This window comes from Sus scrofa, chromosome 4 (genome assembly GCF_054392235.1).
Source record: "Sus scrofa isolate SSC_HxYL_T2T_F1_AM1 chromosome 4, Sscrofa_HxYL_maternal_Yorkshire_Landrace_v2.0, whole genome shotgun sequence".
NCBI lineage: Eukaryota > Metazoa > Chordata > Mammalia > Artiodactyla > Suidae > Sus > Sus scrofa.
The window spans coordinates 103,540,281-103,556,301 of NC_139386.1; the positions used below are offsets into that span (position 1 = coordinate 103,540,281).

Below are 16,021 nucleotides of genomic sequence, written 5' to 3' on the forward strand. Positions count from 1 at the left end.
TCCTTCCACATGAAATCCCATACCTGCTCTCATTCTAACAAATCAATATTAACTTCCTTACGTAAAAACAACTAAAAGGAACAAAAAAAAATTTTAACCACTTACGTTAGCATAGAATTCATCGTTTTCTGCAGATAGGACCACCTCTCTCAAGTCTTTACTGATCCCTGGCACTCTGGAAAGATCAATCCGATTGTTGTTTATGCCCAGTAGTTCATGGACCATGGCCTGATATGTCCACTAAATAAAGAGTTATGACAAAAAAAAATTGGGAACTGACAAAACATGGAAATAGTAAAAATTCAGGAAAACAAACAAACCGATAGTCTTCTTTACATGGAGGCTCTCTATTTAGTTCAAATTTTATTAATACTTTGTGCTATGCTAAGCGATAAGATTGTCATTTTAATTGGTTAAACATCCAAAAGAGAAAATACTTTCAGATTTCACACTTCTGGAAGGAGGGCAGCAAGATTAATATTCCTGATAGAAAACAAATTAGATCTATCATTAGCTCCACTTTTTGCCTGTGAATTAAGAGTATATTTTTGGCTTCACAGATAGGGCTATATTGGTACTGCAGTTACAAGCTGTACCATTTCCTGTACGCTTCTGTGGTTTTCTGCAGCATGAGAAGTATATTCTTGCAGATCTGAGTGGTGCTATATTTATCCTGGGAACACTAATATTATCTGAAAAAACCTTGTGAGTTGATCAAAACACACATATTCAGAAGCTTGCCTCTGAATCCTTCTTATTTTATATTTTTGTTTAGTATGCACTGCAAGAAGGACTGGTTCACAGGCTTAAAAAATGTGAACTTATTTGGTAAAACTGGGAAGGAGAAACCTCAAATATTGCCTTCTCACCTTTTATGGAGAATGGGTTACTTTTAGTTATAGGCCCATTAGACCATACTAAGTGAATTTTTCCAGCAAATGACCCTCTAAATCTAAGTCTAAATGCTAGAAATATTTATTTATGTATACTTAAGCAATCTAGATTTATTAAAATAACTTAGGAGATTATAAAAGAAGGTGCTTTATTTCCTAAAATATTTGCCAAATGAATCCAAAGCAAATTTCATTAAAGCACTTAAAATTAAGTACGACGAAATGTTTTATGCTTCCACACACAGCACCCTGTGCATGCTTTTGCCATTAGCACATACTTTGTAATTAAAATTATCTGTCTATTCCCTCCTCATTGGATCATGAGCTCTTTGGGAGCTGAGGCTCTATCTTTTAATCTTTCATCTCCAGCACTTAAAAAAGTACCTGGCATGTAATAGGTCCTCAGTAAAATTTGCTGAATAAATGACTATTTTCTTTGGGAAACAGAATTATAGGCAATTATTTTTCTTTCTACTCTTTATATTATCAAAGTGTCTTTAGTTATATTAGTAAAGTATATATAAATGTGTAATATATATATATGTAACATATAAAACATGTAAAGTTATGTTACTTTGCATTTTACGAATAGAAAGCTATATCATAGAGAATTTGTATTCCATAGCCACAGATTTCCCCTAGCATTAACATTATTATAAGCTGGGAAAGAATTGAAATATAGATTGTGCTTCCCTACAAAGCCAAAGTCACTATTAAAAAAGTATCTAGAAAGTGTAAGGCACTGTGCTTGTATTTGAAGAACAAACACTAGTAAGACAATCTGCCTCAAAGGAATGTATAACCTAGGAGAGTGTGAAAACAATGGTTTTAGAAAATTCAGCATGAGACATAAGAGGGACACAGAGTTCTACAGTAATTTTAGGGAAAAAAGAACATGTTTGACAAAAGAATAAAAGCTCCAAGGAGATGTTTCAAGTGGCTTTAAAGGCTAAGAATTTTGAGAGGTGAAGATGGGAAGAGAAGGTATTCCAAACATTCCAGAGTTCAGACAGAGGTTATAACATAACTAAATGATGGCAGGAAGTCACAGGGCATATCTGCCTCAGTAGTAAGCTGTAGGTTTTATATAAGGTTGGGCCCATACTGTGAAGGCTCATGGATGTCAAGTTCAGGATGTCTGTATTTAATCCAGTAGGCAAATGGGAACCAATTAAGATTTTTAAGCCAGAAGCAAGAGGATCAGAGCTGTGCTTTGGTAAAAGTAAGTTAACAACATTGTGTCCATGAGATACATAAGAGTGGGAAAAAATTAAAAGTGTGGAATCAAGCAAATGACTATTTAAGGATTCCTATAAGAGATTAGGCACACCAAAGTAACAGCAATATAAATGGAAAAGAACAGACAGACACCAGAAAAGTAGAATATACAAAACCCAGAAGTTGTCTTAATTAGGAGTGGTGGCAGAAAAGGACAGGAAGGATGAGGCAGAAGAAAGAGCTGAAGACAACTGTGGCTGGAAGAACATAGATACCAAAACACTAGGAAATACAGGCAAAAAAAAAAAAAAAAAAAAAAAGAATAGCTGAAAATAAGCAGGCAAATAAATGGACTATACTGTTCATTTCCACATCTGCATCTTGATGAATACCACTTGAAATCATCCTTCTATTATGCTAACAAGGGGTTCTGCACCTGGTTTAGCAATGGGGTGATGGCATCATCGCAGCGATCTAAAATCAGTAGCAATGGAGGAACCTCAGTCCGCCGGAATTCAAACAGTTCATATTCTTTAGTTATCACTTGCTGTGGGTAAGAGAAAGATGGTTTGGTCAACCAATTAGTAGCAGAAAGAGAGGCTATAAATAGGAAATTAATACATTAAAAACCACATTTAGGGAGTTCTTGTGTGGCGCAGCGGAAACAAATCCGACTGGGAACCATGAGGTTGCGGGTTCCATCCCTGGCCTCCTTCAGTGGGTTAAGGATCTGGCATTGCCATGAGCGGTGGTGTAGGTCACAGATGAGGCTTGGATCTGGCATTGCTGTGGCTGTGGTGTAAGTCGGCAGCTACAGCTCTGATTAGACCTCTAGCCTGGAAACCTCCATATGCCACGGGTGTGGTCCTAAAAAGACAAAAAGACAAAATAAATAAATAAATAAAAATAATTTAAAAATAAAAACCACATGTAACAAGTTTTTTGCACTTTCATAGGCCTTCCATAAAAGTGTTCAAAAGCTTGACAAATTTAGCAGCATTCTATTAATAGGTTAGATTTTGAAACTCTATTTTATAAGTGGTTTAATTGGATTAAAAGAAGTTAAGTAGCTTGCAAATGTTTCTTGGGTTAAACCTAAGCATCTTATCTCTAATTTGTTGCCTTTGGTCTTGAACTACAAATACCTACCTCTTTGCCAGTAACCCTGACACATCCTCTCCTTGGATATAGAAAAAAATATTTCTTTAGTTTCTGAGATGTGATAAGGAGATGAATGATCTTGATGTTTTCGAACTGGGATAGAGAATGCCATACCTTAACACATTCTGCAAGTCTCTTTGCTGCCTCAGATGAAAGCTGGTAACGAATCATGGGACATTTCTTTAGAGATAAAAGGAGAGCTGTCAGTCCTTGAGTTGTTCTGGATAGCTGGGCTGGATCCCAATTTCGACCCTTTTTGTTAAAAACATGTAGAGAAAGTATTTGAATTTTTTCTTACAAGTTCAATTATTTGCTTAATTAACTCCCACCTGATACATACATACATACATAAATAAAACCCTTTCTTTCCCTACCTGGCAGCAACCCAAAATATTGAGGGAAAACAAATGAGGATTCACAGCAATATAATCACCATAAAATTCCTGCAAATAAAGCACCAAGATCAGTCAGTCATTCTATAAACTCCCAACTGTATTGTGCAATATTTTTCATATATAACACTATGTGATACAATCAATTTTGAGAAAATTCAGGTGTGAAAGAAATAGAAAAACTGACCAACAACTGAGTAACAATAGTCAATGTGAGGGAATTAATAAGATAATTATAAAATAGCAGCAGTAATAATCTTTTTTTAAAAAAAACCCAAAACGAAGAGTTCCCGCTGTGGTGAAGCAGGTTAAGGCTCCTATGTTGTCTCTGTGGTGGCATAGCTTTGATCCCTGGCACAATGCAATGGGCTAAGAATCCAGAGTTGCTGTAGCTGTGTTAGATCACAGCTGAGGCTTAGATTGGATCCCTGGCCCAGAACTTCCATATGCTGCAAGTGTGGCAATAAATAAATAAATTAATTAATTAAATAAAAAATTCAAAAAACCCCCAACAAAACAACAACCCCAAAATTGAAAGTTGGTAAGTATGTATAAAAATATACATATTATATTTAAGGAGATGTCTATGCACAATTATCTATTAGTAAAAATAAAACATTGTTATAGGATATACAATGTTGCACTCAGATAAATAAGAGCTTTGTTGTCCAGTGCATTCTCATGAGGAAGAATGCAATTTTAAAAGGTCATTCTTTTTTATTCATTTATCACCTAGCACATCCTTCTGCAAAATCCAAAGCTTATTTATTTGCTTCCCTGAAGACAATATTCTTCACTTAGGCGGTAAATGTATTCAAACACTTGTGATAAATGTATTTGAGAACACTAAAGTGTTTTAAGAAGGAAAAGGTAGCATGGAATGTTCTCATGTGATATATTACATGGCATGCAGAATAAATATTTAGGAGTTTCTAAGTTTTAACCTAATGACAAATCTGCTTATTACTTCCCAAAGCAATGTAATCACAAATTGAATTTAAACAAACCTCATTCACATCCTTTACTTCCTGTTCTCTCCCAATCAGACAGAGACTATGACTGTGAAGATGAACATTCTTACAGTATAACTCATAAAACTAGCTTAAGACATATCTGACTCGGTCCCCAACCCTGTGAAGCCCTCCCTACCAATCCAGTACCATTCTAGTCTCCTTATTCGCACTGATTCCTTTAATTCTGTTTCCATCCAATTTGATATCTCCTCCAAACTTTTAAATATGAGTAGAGTCTGGTGCAATGCATATTTATCATGTCTGATCAATAGCCTTCCTTCTTATGAGACAGCACCTTCCTCACTTTTAGACCCAAATCTTAAGAAAGAGCCAGTGTAAGAGCTGTTAGAGGACCAATATGTTTACCTGAACCTCAGCCACAACTTCCTGTTCATCAGCTTCAGCTAATGACTTCACATCACTCTTGCTGATCACGTTACTGAAATCTGAAACAGACATATAAGTTGTGGTTGACTCAAAGGAGATCATCTCTGCTGCAGTTAGGCATAATTGGGCCTGAGAGTTAATGTCTAATGACTAAGTGAAGTTTAGCATACATTGGGGTATATGTCAAAGTTGAACACCTTCAAATTGAAATGAATGGCACAAATATGTTTAAATTTGTAAATTAATAATACTTAAAAAAAAAAAAAAAGGAACCACCATTGTAAGCTTGTAAGCATTGGAAGATGCTAGGGAACCAAATCATTATATTGAAAACAGCAAATATTGAGAAAGAAGTAAGCTTTTATTCTTTTACATGCATACTGTACCACCAGACAACCAAATAGTAGATAAGGAGAAATTCCTCTTTATGTAAATATTCCAGCTAAAAAATAAAGGAATGATAATGATAGAGTTAAAACATCATCATTTTTTTTCAACCCCTGATGAGTCAATGGATGGACTGAAGCACAACACTACCTGTGAAATATTCTTGCCAAAAAGAAATCAAATCTGAATCTAATTAAGCCTCTATATCCAAGTACCAATTTACAGGAACTAGAAGACAGAGGAACATTTTATTTATTTATTTATTTTTATTTTTTTGTCTTTTCCAGGGCTGCACTCGCAGCATATGGAGGTTCCCAGGCTAGGGGTCGAATTGGAGCTGTAGCCGCTGGCCTGCAGCACAGCCACAGCAACACCAGATCCAAGCCACGTCTGCAACCTACACCACAGCTCACGGCAATGTCAGATCCTTAACCCATGGAGGGAGGCCAGGGATCGAACCCACAACCTCATCGTTCCTAGTCAGATTCATTAACCACTAAGCCTCGATGTCAACTCCCAGAGGAACATTTTAAATTGCAAAGAATATGTGAAACTATCCCATGCGGATGCAATCAGTAAGATCCAGGCTGTGGGAAACTTTAACAGAACAATGTAGTTTCTTCAATAAACAGACTGCATGGAAGTGAGGGAAAAGAGGATCTATAGAAGATTAAAAAAACTTAAAAAACTATCAACAAATAGCAATGTGTGGACCTTACTATGATTCTGATTCAAACAAACAGTAGGAGGGGAAAATGCATGAAAGAATTTGAAATTTGAACAGTGAATCATTATGTTTTTCTTTTTACCTCTGTACCTGCCAGGAGGCAGGGAAGGAAGTTCCTGGGTCAGGGGTCAAATCAGAGCTGCAGCTGCAGGCCTATACCACAGCCATAACAACGCTGGATACAAGTTGCATCTGTGACCTATGTGCAGCTTGTTGCAATGTTGGATCCTTAACCCACTGAGTGAGGCCAGGAATCAAACTCGCATCCTCATAGACATGGTGTCAGGTTCTCAACATGAGGAGCCACAATGGGAACTCATGAATATTTGAATAAATAGGAATTATTTTTCATTATTTGGACATAATAATGGCATTTTAAAAAAATGAGTCCTTATCTTTCAGAGATGCACATGGAAATATTTATGGATGAAATCATATGATGAGTTAGATTTTCTTCAATATAATATTGCTGGGGGAGTAGATTGCAGTATAGCTAAAACAAGATTGACCGTGTACAGTAATTGTAGAAATTGGAGGATGGATATGTTGGGATTTATTATACTATTCAGTCTACTTTTGTACCTATTTAAAAAATTGCATGATAAAAAGTTTTTTTTAAAAAAAAAAAAAGGGACGGAAGAGCCAGTTATACAAGATATTTACTAGACTTAAGACTATACAAAAATAAAACTATTTAAAAATTATATGAGTGGAAGGCCAGTTTAGTGCCAATACAAATTGTGCCAAAAGTCTGTAATGAATAAAATCACTATACCTTAAACTCATTTTAGTTTATTTCAATCAAATAAAATTGTGAAATTAATTGCTCCACCTAAGAAATTTTAAGTATATTTTTCCTAGGCTTGAGTGCTAACTATTTTAACATACACAATTTTTTTCTTCAACTTCACAGACTTACAACCCAAATCAAAAATCTTTAGAATCAGGAGTTCCCGTCGTGGCGCAGCGGTTAATGAATCCGACTAGTAACCATGAGGTTGCGGGTTCGGTCCCTGCCCTTGCTCAGTGGGTTAACAGATCCGGCGTTGCCGTGAGCTGTGGTGTAGGTTGCAGACGCGGATCCTGTGTTGCTGTGGCTCTGGCGTAGGCTGGAGGCTACAGCTCCGATTAGACCCCTAGCCTGGGAACCTCCATATGCCACGGGAGTGGCCCAAAAAAATAGCAAAAAGACAAAAAAAAAAAAAATCTTTAGAATCAGAGAGTAAGTATTCAATTTATTTTCATTATTAATCTCAACCACTGCATCAAAGAACTCTCTTCAGAGGAAAAAGGAGTCTTTCATCTCATCATCTACTCAATTTTTAGCTGAAAGACTCAGCAAGAGTGATTCTGTTAGATGTCCACCATGGGGAATCAATCTCTGTGTGTATATGTGTGTGTGGTATATATACATTTACATATGTGTGTATACATATACATTTGTGTGTGCATATATACATATACATATGTATTTTATGTCTGTGTGTGTGTGTGTGTGTATGTATGTGTATACACACACACACACACGCACACACACATACATTTTTTCTTTTTAGGGCTGCACCTATAGCATATGGAGGTTCCCAGTCTAGGGGTATAATTGGAGCTGCAGCTGCCAGCCTACACCACAGCACAGCAATACAAGATTTGAGCTTCATCTGGGACTTATACCACAGCTTGCAACTTGCGGCAATGCCGGGCCCTTAACCCACTGAGTGAGGCCAGGGATTGAACCCGCATCCTCATGGATACTCGTTGGGTTCTTATCCCATTGTGCTGTGTGTGTCACTGAATACAAAGTTTCTGTACTTTCTTATCCTAAGTATCTAGCTTACAACCAGACTAAAAAATACTGGAATGACTAGACATAGATTAGAATGGCCAAAATAAAAAACAGGGACAATGCCAAATGCTTGTGAGGCTATAAAGAAATTGGATCACCTGTACATTGCTAGCAGAAATGTAAAATGGCATAGTCATGCCAGAAAACACTTAGCAGTTTCTTAAAACATTAAACATGCCATGACCATGTGACCCAGAAACTGCTCCCTGGGAATTATTTACTACAGAGAAGTGAAGATTTATGTTCACACAAACCTGTACATGAATATTTACAACAACTTTTTTGTATTAGCCCAAACTAGAAACAACTCAGATGTTCTTCAACAGGCGAATGGTTAAACAAACTGTGGTATATCCAGACAATGGAATACTACTCAGTAATAAAAAGGAATGAACTATTTGATATACACAACAACCTGGATGAATCTCTAGAGAACTATGCTAATCGAAAAAAGCCAATCCCAAAAGGTTATATACCATATGATTCCATTTATAACATTCCTGAAATAACAAAATTATAGAAATGGATAACTTATTAGTGTTTGGCAGGGGTTACTAAGGAGGCTGGGGTGGGAGGGAAGTAGATGTGACTGTAAAAGGCTGAGGGATCCTTATGGAGAAGGAAATGTTCTGTACCCTGACTGTATCAACATCAGTGTCCTGGATGTGATATTGTACTACAGTTATGTAAGACATTATACTGGGGGAAACTGGGTAAATGATATACAGGATCTATGCATTATTTCCTATATGTGAAGCTAAAATTATCTCAAAAGAAAAAGTTTAATTAAAAAAGAAAACGTGTGATTATTAGCCAAAAATAAAATAAAAACAAACGTGGCATCACAAAAACTAATAAAATTTTCTTTTACCTCTTGGGTTTTTTTTTTTTTTCCTTTTTTCCTTTTTGTCTTTTTAGGGCTGCACCCGTGGCATATGGAAGTTCCCAGGCTAGGGGGGCTATTGGAGCTGCACCTGTTGGCCTAGCCACAGCCATGGCAACACCAGATCCAAGCCGCCATCTGCGACCTACACCACAGCTCATGGCAACACTGGATCCTTAACCCACTGAGTGAGACCAGGGATCAAACCAGCATCCTCATGGATACTAATTGAGTTTGTTACTGCTGAGCCACAATGGGAACTCCCTCTTGGGGTTGTTTTAAGGGCAAATAAAATAATATATGAGGGAGTTCCCATCGTGGCTCAGTGGTAACCAACCCAACTAGTATCCATGAGGATTTGGGCTCAACCTCTGGCCTTGCTCAGTGAGTTAAGGATCTAGCGCTGCCCTGAGCTGTGGTGTAGGTCACAGACATGGCTTGGATCCCTCATTGCTGTGGTTGTGCCTGTGCCTGGCAGATGCAGCTCCAATTCAACCCCTAACCTGGGAACTTCCATATGCCACACCTGCAGCCCTAAAAAAGAAAAAAAAATTTAAAAATATATATGGGAGAGTTTTTATAATACAATGTCTTATGACAAATGTTAACTTTTGGTACCATTATTAAATTGTATATGCTGAAGAAAGTATGCATGTCTTAGACTACAGTCTAAACTCTGAAACTCCAAAGCCTTCGAGTAAGCTTTAAAACTTCTCAAATGCCCTACATGCTGATTATTGAGTTTTATCCTTGGTTTTGAAAATTGTACCAAATAAACTATACTAATGCTAAAAAGATAAATAGTGACATCTAGAGGAGAACAGATGTAACTTCCAAAGCAGAATCTATCACATCAAAAAAATCTATCAATTGTATAGTATTCACAAACCTAGTTTATCCTAGGCTTCCACTCCTCCTCCCCTTGCCCCCAAAATTATACACAAGTTATCTACCTGGTGACTTGTACTTTCAAGTATTACATAAAGGAGCAAAGAGAAGTAGAATGTTTTCATCTGGTATGTAAGGTAAATCTCTGCTTTTCCAACAAACTCAAGTGTATCCTTCTTCCAAATAAATCAGCTTCTGTGCCTCAGTTCATAAAAGTATAAAATAGGAGTAAGTATATATATATTTTTTTCTGAAAGGTAGGATGTAAAATTTGGCTACTTACAACTGTGTTTTTATTTACTTTTTTTGTTTTCAGCTGCACCCATGACATGCAGAAGTTCCTGGGCCAGGGATTAAACCCATTGTAGTGACCTAAGCCACAGCAGTGATAACACTAGATCCTCAACCTTCTAGGCCACCAGGGAACTCCCTACTTACAACTTCTGAATTACAAAGAATCTTGAAAGGCAAAGTAAAACCTCAAAATTTTTTGAAGTTCTTATTTTGGCTCAGCAGCTTAAGAACCCAGCTAGTATTCATGAGGATGTGGGTTTGATCCCTGGCCTCTCTCAGTGGGTTAAGGATCCAGCATTGCCATAAGCTGCAGCATAGGTTGCAGATGTGATTCAGATTTGGTGTTGCTGTGGTTGTGGTGTAGGCCTGCAGCTTCAGCTTGCATTTGACCCCTAGCTTAGGAACTCCCATATGCTGCAGGTGCAGCCCTAAAAAGAAAAAAAAAAATCTTTTTTTATTTTTTTAACCTAAGCAATCAATGACGAATGGAAATCACATTTAGCTCTCTGAAATAGAATGTTGGTCCAACACTTTTAACATTTTGAAAGGACCAAAAAAAAAAGAAAGATTCTTATAGTGATAGATGCAATGCAATTATTTAAGATATGAAGTATCCAATAAAACACATTAGTTAGGATATAGTTTCATGATTGATTAGGCGAAATAACATACTTACAAATAAAATATATACTGTATTTGGGTCTTCGGAGCTCCTGAATCAAATAATCCACATTCTCCTAGAAAAAAAGAAAAAACAAACAAACAAAATATGAGGAGAATTGCTTAGGTGAAAAAGTAATAAATAATCCATTGATATATTTAAGTATTTACTGAGAGTCTCCTGTGTGCTGAGGTCTAGATTATGTGTGTGCATGTTGGGAAGGGTGAGGGCTGGGGATAAAGAGATACATTAAATATAATGATCAGAAAGCATATACCTATAATATTAACTAGCTGAACTGCCTTGACCAAATTAAGATTAAAAAATAGAGAGGACAGAGGAGTTCCCACTGTGGCACAATGGGATTGGCGGCATCTCTGGAGCGCTGGGATGCAGGTTCGATCCCAGACTGGCGCAGTGGGTTAAGGATCCAGTGTTGCCACTGCAGTGTAGGTTGCAACTGTGGCTCGGATCTGATCCCTGCCCTGAGCACTCCACATGCCATGGGATGGCTACAAAAGAAAAAAAATACATACATACATATATATATATATATATATATATATATAGAGAGAGAGAGAGAGAGAGAGAGAGAGAGAGAGAGAGAGGACACAGATGTTGTAGTGCAACACAAAATTGATAATAATTCTGCAATTTTTGCCTCAAGCTGTTTGTCTATAAATTGTATTCATCTGATTAAAATTCTTATATAGAATATCAAAGTGTGTCTACTCCTTTAAAAACCAACATTCAGGAGTTCCTGTCGTGGCTCGGTGGTTAACGAACCCAATTAGCATCCATGAGGACACATGTTCAATCCCTGGCCTCGCTCAGTGGGCTAAGAACACAGTGTTCCTGTGAGCTGTGGTGTAGGTCACAAACACAGATCCCGTGTTTTTGTGCTCGCATCTGACCCTTAGCCTGGGAACCTCTATATGCCGTAGTGCGGCCCTAAAAAGACAAAAAGACCACTAAGTAAATAAATAAATAAATAATAAAAAATAAAAACCAACATTCAAAAGAAGTTAATTATATTCACTTGAGCTTTTAGCTTAGTAAGACTGCACAACTGTAATGTTTGTAAAGTATTTGTATAAGTACATTAGTTTAATAAAATACAAAATCAAAAACTAAAAACCAGTTGATTTTCATATGGTCAAAACATAAGAATTCCAATTAAATAATGTCATAATGCAAGTTTTATCTATTTGTGACACTATAACATATGGTTACATTTCAGTATAAAGTTGGTCCCCAAACTATAAATAAAATATCATTTTTGAATGTTAAAAAATCATACATTTCCTTACAGAATTAAAAGCAATGTAATATAAGCATTGTACATTGCTCATTAAATGGGAAAAAGGCTTTAAAAACTGTAATATAGATTAAAAAATACATTAGAAATTAACTTCATAATATAAAGAAAAATTGTTTTTAAGAACATATTGAGTACAAGAGTATATATATATACACATATATATATATCTGTGAAAGAGGTTCTCTGATTAAAAATGTTGGAAAATTATGGATGAGACAATCTCTAAGATCCCTCTCAGAACCAAAATTTCCCATGACTAATTTGAAACAATCGGAAACTACTGTAACAGAATTAATTAATGTATTCGTTAATTCGAGAACAATTTTTTTTTTGGAGTTCCCGTTGTGGCGCAGCAGAAACGAATACGACTAGGAAACATGAGGTTGTGGGTTCAATCCCTGGCCCCGCTCAGTGGGTTAAGGATCCGGCGTTGCCATAAGTTATGGTATAGGTCTGTGTGGCCCAGATCTGGCACTGGTGTAGGCTGGCAGCTGTAAGCTGTAGCTCCGATTGGACCCCTGGCCTGGGGACCTCCATATGCCACGGGTGCGGCCCTTAAAAAGACAAAAAAAAAAAAAGTTATGTATTTTTTTCTTTTTTAGGGCTGCACCCTCAGCATAGGGAAATTCCAAGGCTAGGGGTCGAACCTGAGCTGTAGCTGTGGGCCTATGCCACAGCAACGCCAGACCCGAGGCTCATCTGCAACCACAGCTCACGGCAACACCAGATCCTTAACCCACTGAGCAAGGCCAGGGGTTGAACCCACAACTTCATGGTTCCTAGTTGGATTCGTTTCTGCTATGCCATGACGGGAACTCCAAGAACTATTTACTGAGTATCCACTATGTGGCAGGCAGTGGGGACATAACAGTGTGAAAAAATGAACACCATCTCTGCCCTCCTGGAGCTTACTGCTGGTAGGTGAGACGTATTAATTAATCATACAAAGCATATGAGACTTCAATCATAACAAGTGACAGGGAGGGGAAGATGGAGCTGTAAGTGCTTATAAGAGGAGGGTTTGACCTGGTCAGCAACACCAGGAAAGATTGCTTGAGGAAGTGAAGAAGTTCCAGGCAAAGAGAAAAGCAAGTGCAGAGACGCTGTGGCATGATGGAATATAGTACACTGAAGGATTAGTGTGTGGCTAAGAGCAAAAGGGGGAATGATTTGAAATGACGCTGTAGAAATGGTAGGAACTATACCACACTAGGCCTTGCAGGCCACACTTAAGGAGTTTTGTCTTTATCATAAAAGCAATGAGAAATCATTTGAGGATTTCAAGTGTGGTGACATTGTTAGATTTGTATTTTGGAAAGTGCATAATGTACAAGCATGGTAAAAGAATACACTGGAGTTGAAGAAAATGAATATAAAGCAAGAGAATATACAAAATAAGACTGAAACAGTAAAACATTTTAAAAGGAGGACTCAAGTGAGATTTAGAAGATGATGGACGAAAACTGACTGATGGCTAAAGAACTTTTAATTAGGGGATGAAAATAAATAGAGGACAGGAATGAACATGTAGAAGGATGATAAAAGGCCTACCTGGCTGCAGTGGAGGAGAGCAGAGGTAAGATACAGGAAGTTGGATACATAAGGGCAGAACAGACCAGCTAAAGGAAGATACTAAATATAGATTTAATCATGGAAGTAAAATTGAGCCATTAGAGCTTCCTGAGTATAGATGTGAATAAAATGATAAAGACTGCAGCCACTAAGTATGTAAGATTCAACAGCATTTTTGTTTAGTGGCATATGTATGGTGGTTAATCCAGAAATAAAGTGATCTGGGTCTCTGTTAAGGTAGTTAGTGACTTTGGAAGTAGCTGAGAACCTAAAAGACATCTGGCTGTAAGGAATGTGGAAAGGAGAGAGTCATGGTTATAATTCTGATAAACCAGGATAATTATGATGCCACAAATGATGATAATACAAATTTATTTTGCCTTCATAATACTTTCAGATGATAGTGTGCTGGTATTTGCCTAGCCAGATGGCAGCTCAGTTTATGTAGTACCTTCGTAGGTCGAAGAAAACAAATTGCCTTGAGGTGTTTCATGATCTCTCGATTTTGAGAATCAATGCGTTCAAAAAGGTACACTTCCTTCTGGAGAATTTCCGATTGTGTGTATACCATACTCACGATGCCAGTCTGTAAAGAAAAAGAATTAACTAATATTTTGCTAGTCCAGGATAATAAAAACAAGCAGCAATACCTAAGACTTAAATTTTTTTTTCATTTAATACTTACTTGGATAACTTAAATACTAACATATGTAATAACATTTACAGAGCATCTAAAATCATAAGTAATGTACCAAAATGAAGTGCTCTCTCTGAACACGGACGACCCATAAATTTCCAAATAAAAAATTTCCCATCACCCTAAAGAGTTTAAAAAAATCTGTGACCAACAAATAATAACCTGTCATCTAAGTTTGAGTACTAACAGCTTTCCTCTAAAAACACAACAGTGAGTGGAAATAACAGGATCATTCCAAAGTCTTCCAAGTGCTCTCTCTCATATATTATTTCTTGGCAGAGGCATTTAGGAAAGGATTTCTGATTCCAATAAATTGTTCTGAGTATAAGAAGAATCTCTGGCAGTGGTTAGAGCCATTCAGACCGAAAACCTTCTAAGCAAGGTTTATGCAACCTTTCAGTTCCACACTGAACTGACCCTGACTTACAAATCTTTAATTAAATACTAAATCCTACAGTGGAATGGGACCAGCTATTAAAAAGGAGGGAGGCTTCTTTCACAAATACTGAGCAAAAGCAAACTCACCGTCTCCTTATCCATGAGAAGTACTTTCATACCCGGTCCGCTGTCCTCTATCATTTTGGAAATGTACTGCTTCACAGCAAAAACTACGTTCATGGTGGCGAATTGACAGGTTAGCCCTATAGCCCTTCCCGCCCCCCTTTTTTCTTGCTAGATTAACCCCCCGCCTCTTGGCCGGGTCTCTGCGGCTTCCTCCCAGTCCGGCTTTGGCTTCCGGAAGTCCGGGCAGCAGAGGTCCTGGGAGTTGTAGTTCCGCTACGCGGTCCCAAGGACCCAGCCTCCTCGCTGGATGGAAGAATTTGCCTGAGACACCCTGAGCCGCCCGGCCCGGACGTGATTCTCGACACACCTCCCGCCCGGAGGTGTTTAAAGCCCGGGCTCTCAGGCCTCTCCCGGCCCTGGGCCCGGGGTGCCCCGGCGGTGGCCTGACGCCCCTCCTGCCTGCTTGGGGAGAGGGTGGCGCCTCGCGGTGTAGAGGAACTTGGCATAGGGCTGGCTCGGAGGCAAGAATAGCAGAACGTGGCCGAGGTCGCTATTTGCCATTAACGCTTTCTTGGGTGGCAGTGAAGGATGGAAAGAAGGGAGGTGGCCTTAGGCTCCAGGCGGATGCTCGGGACTCGGAGGGAAGGCATTTGGTAAATCGCACGCCGCGTTTGCCAAATAGTGGCCGAGGTTAACATTTCCCGACTTCTTTGGGTCCTTAACAAGGTGAGGACACAGCCCTGATAAGTGAGACCTGAACCGGTTTTCCAAAGGCTGAGGGGCATCGGAAATTGAGTTGATGTTGTTGAGGAAATGAACAAAGGGAACGCCCTTTAGGGATGTTCTGGGAGCCGCCTCGGTTCGCCCAGAAGGGCCCGGAGCTGAGGTCTGTGGCCGGAATTCGCAGGCCGTGGATCCCCCGGAGCCCAAAGCCACCCAGTTTTCGGCCCCTTGGACGATTGGACTCCGGGGTTTTCAGCTCGCGCGGGGTGCTGTGGACCTGCGACGCTGAAACTGCGGGCAGGAGCGGAGTTAACAGGGTCAAAAATGGGTAGGGGGCATGTATTTGGTGTGGCTAAAGTAAACTAGCGTGGGGATTTTAAGAAAAAACTCAAGATTTTGATTTAAGAAACGACAAAAACGTAGCAACAAGATGAATCTTAAAGCCATCAACTTCCGA

At 38.5% G+C, this 16,021-nt stretch overlaps 1 protein-coding gene across 2 annotated transcripts in view; it reads right to left on the reverse strand.

Moving 5' to 3' along the window:
- VPS45 (vacuolar protein sorting 45 homolog) overlaps positions 1 to 15,054 on the reverse strand; it is a 70,978-nt gene extending 55,924 nt beyond the window's left edge. Inside the window, 8 exon segments of one of the 2 annotated variants that reach the window (NM_001244994.1) lie at positions 106 to 240; positions 2,548 to 2,658; positions 3,387 to 3,524; positions 3,647 to 3,715; positions 5,044 to 5,123; positions 10,763 to 10,823; positions 14,092 to 14,226; positions 14,863 to 15,050. In NM_001244994.1, coding sequence (NP_001231923.1) covers positions 106 to 240; positions 2,548 to 2,658; positions 3,387 to 3,524; positions 3,647 to 3,715; positions 5,044 to 5,123; positions 10,763 to 10,823; positions 14,092 to 14,226; positions 14,863 to 14,955 — 822 coding nt within the window. In that variant the 5' untranslated portion in view covers positions 14,956 to 15,050. 2 annotated transcript variants of the gene reach the window in all.
- Positions 15,055 to 16,021: the final 967 nt, after the last annotated feature.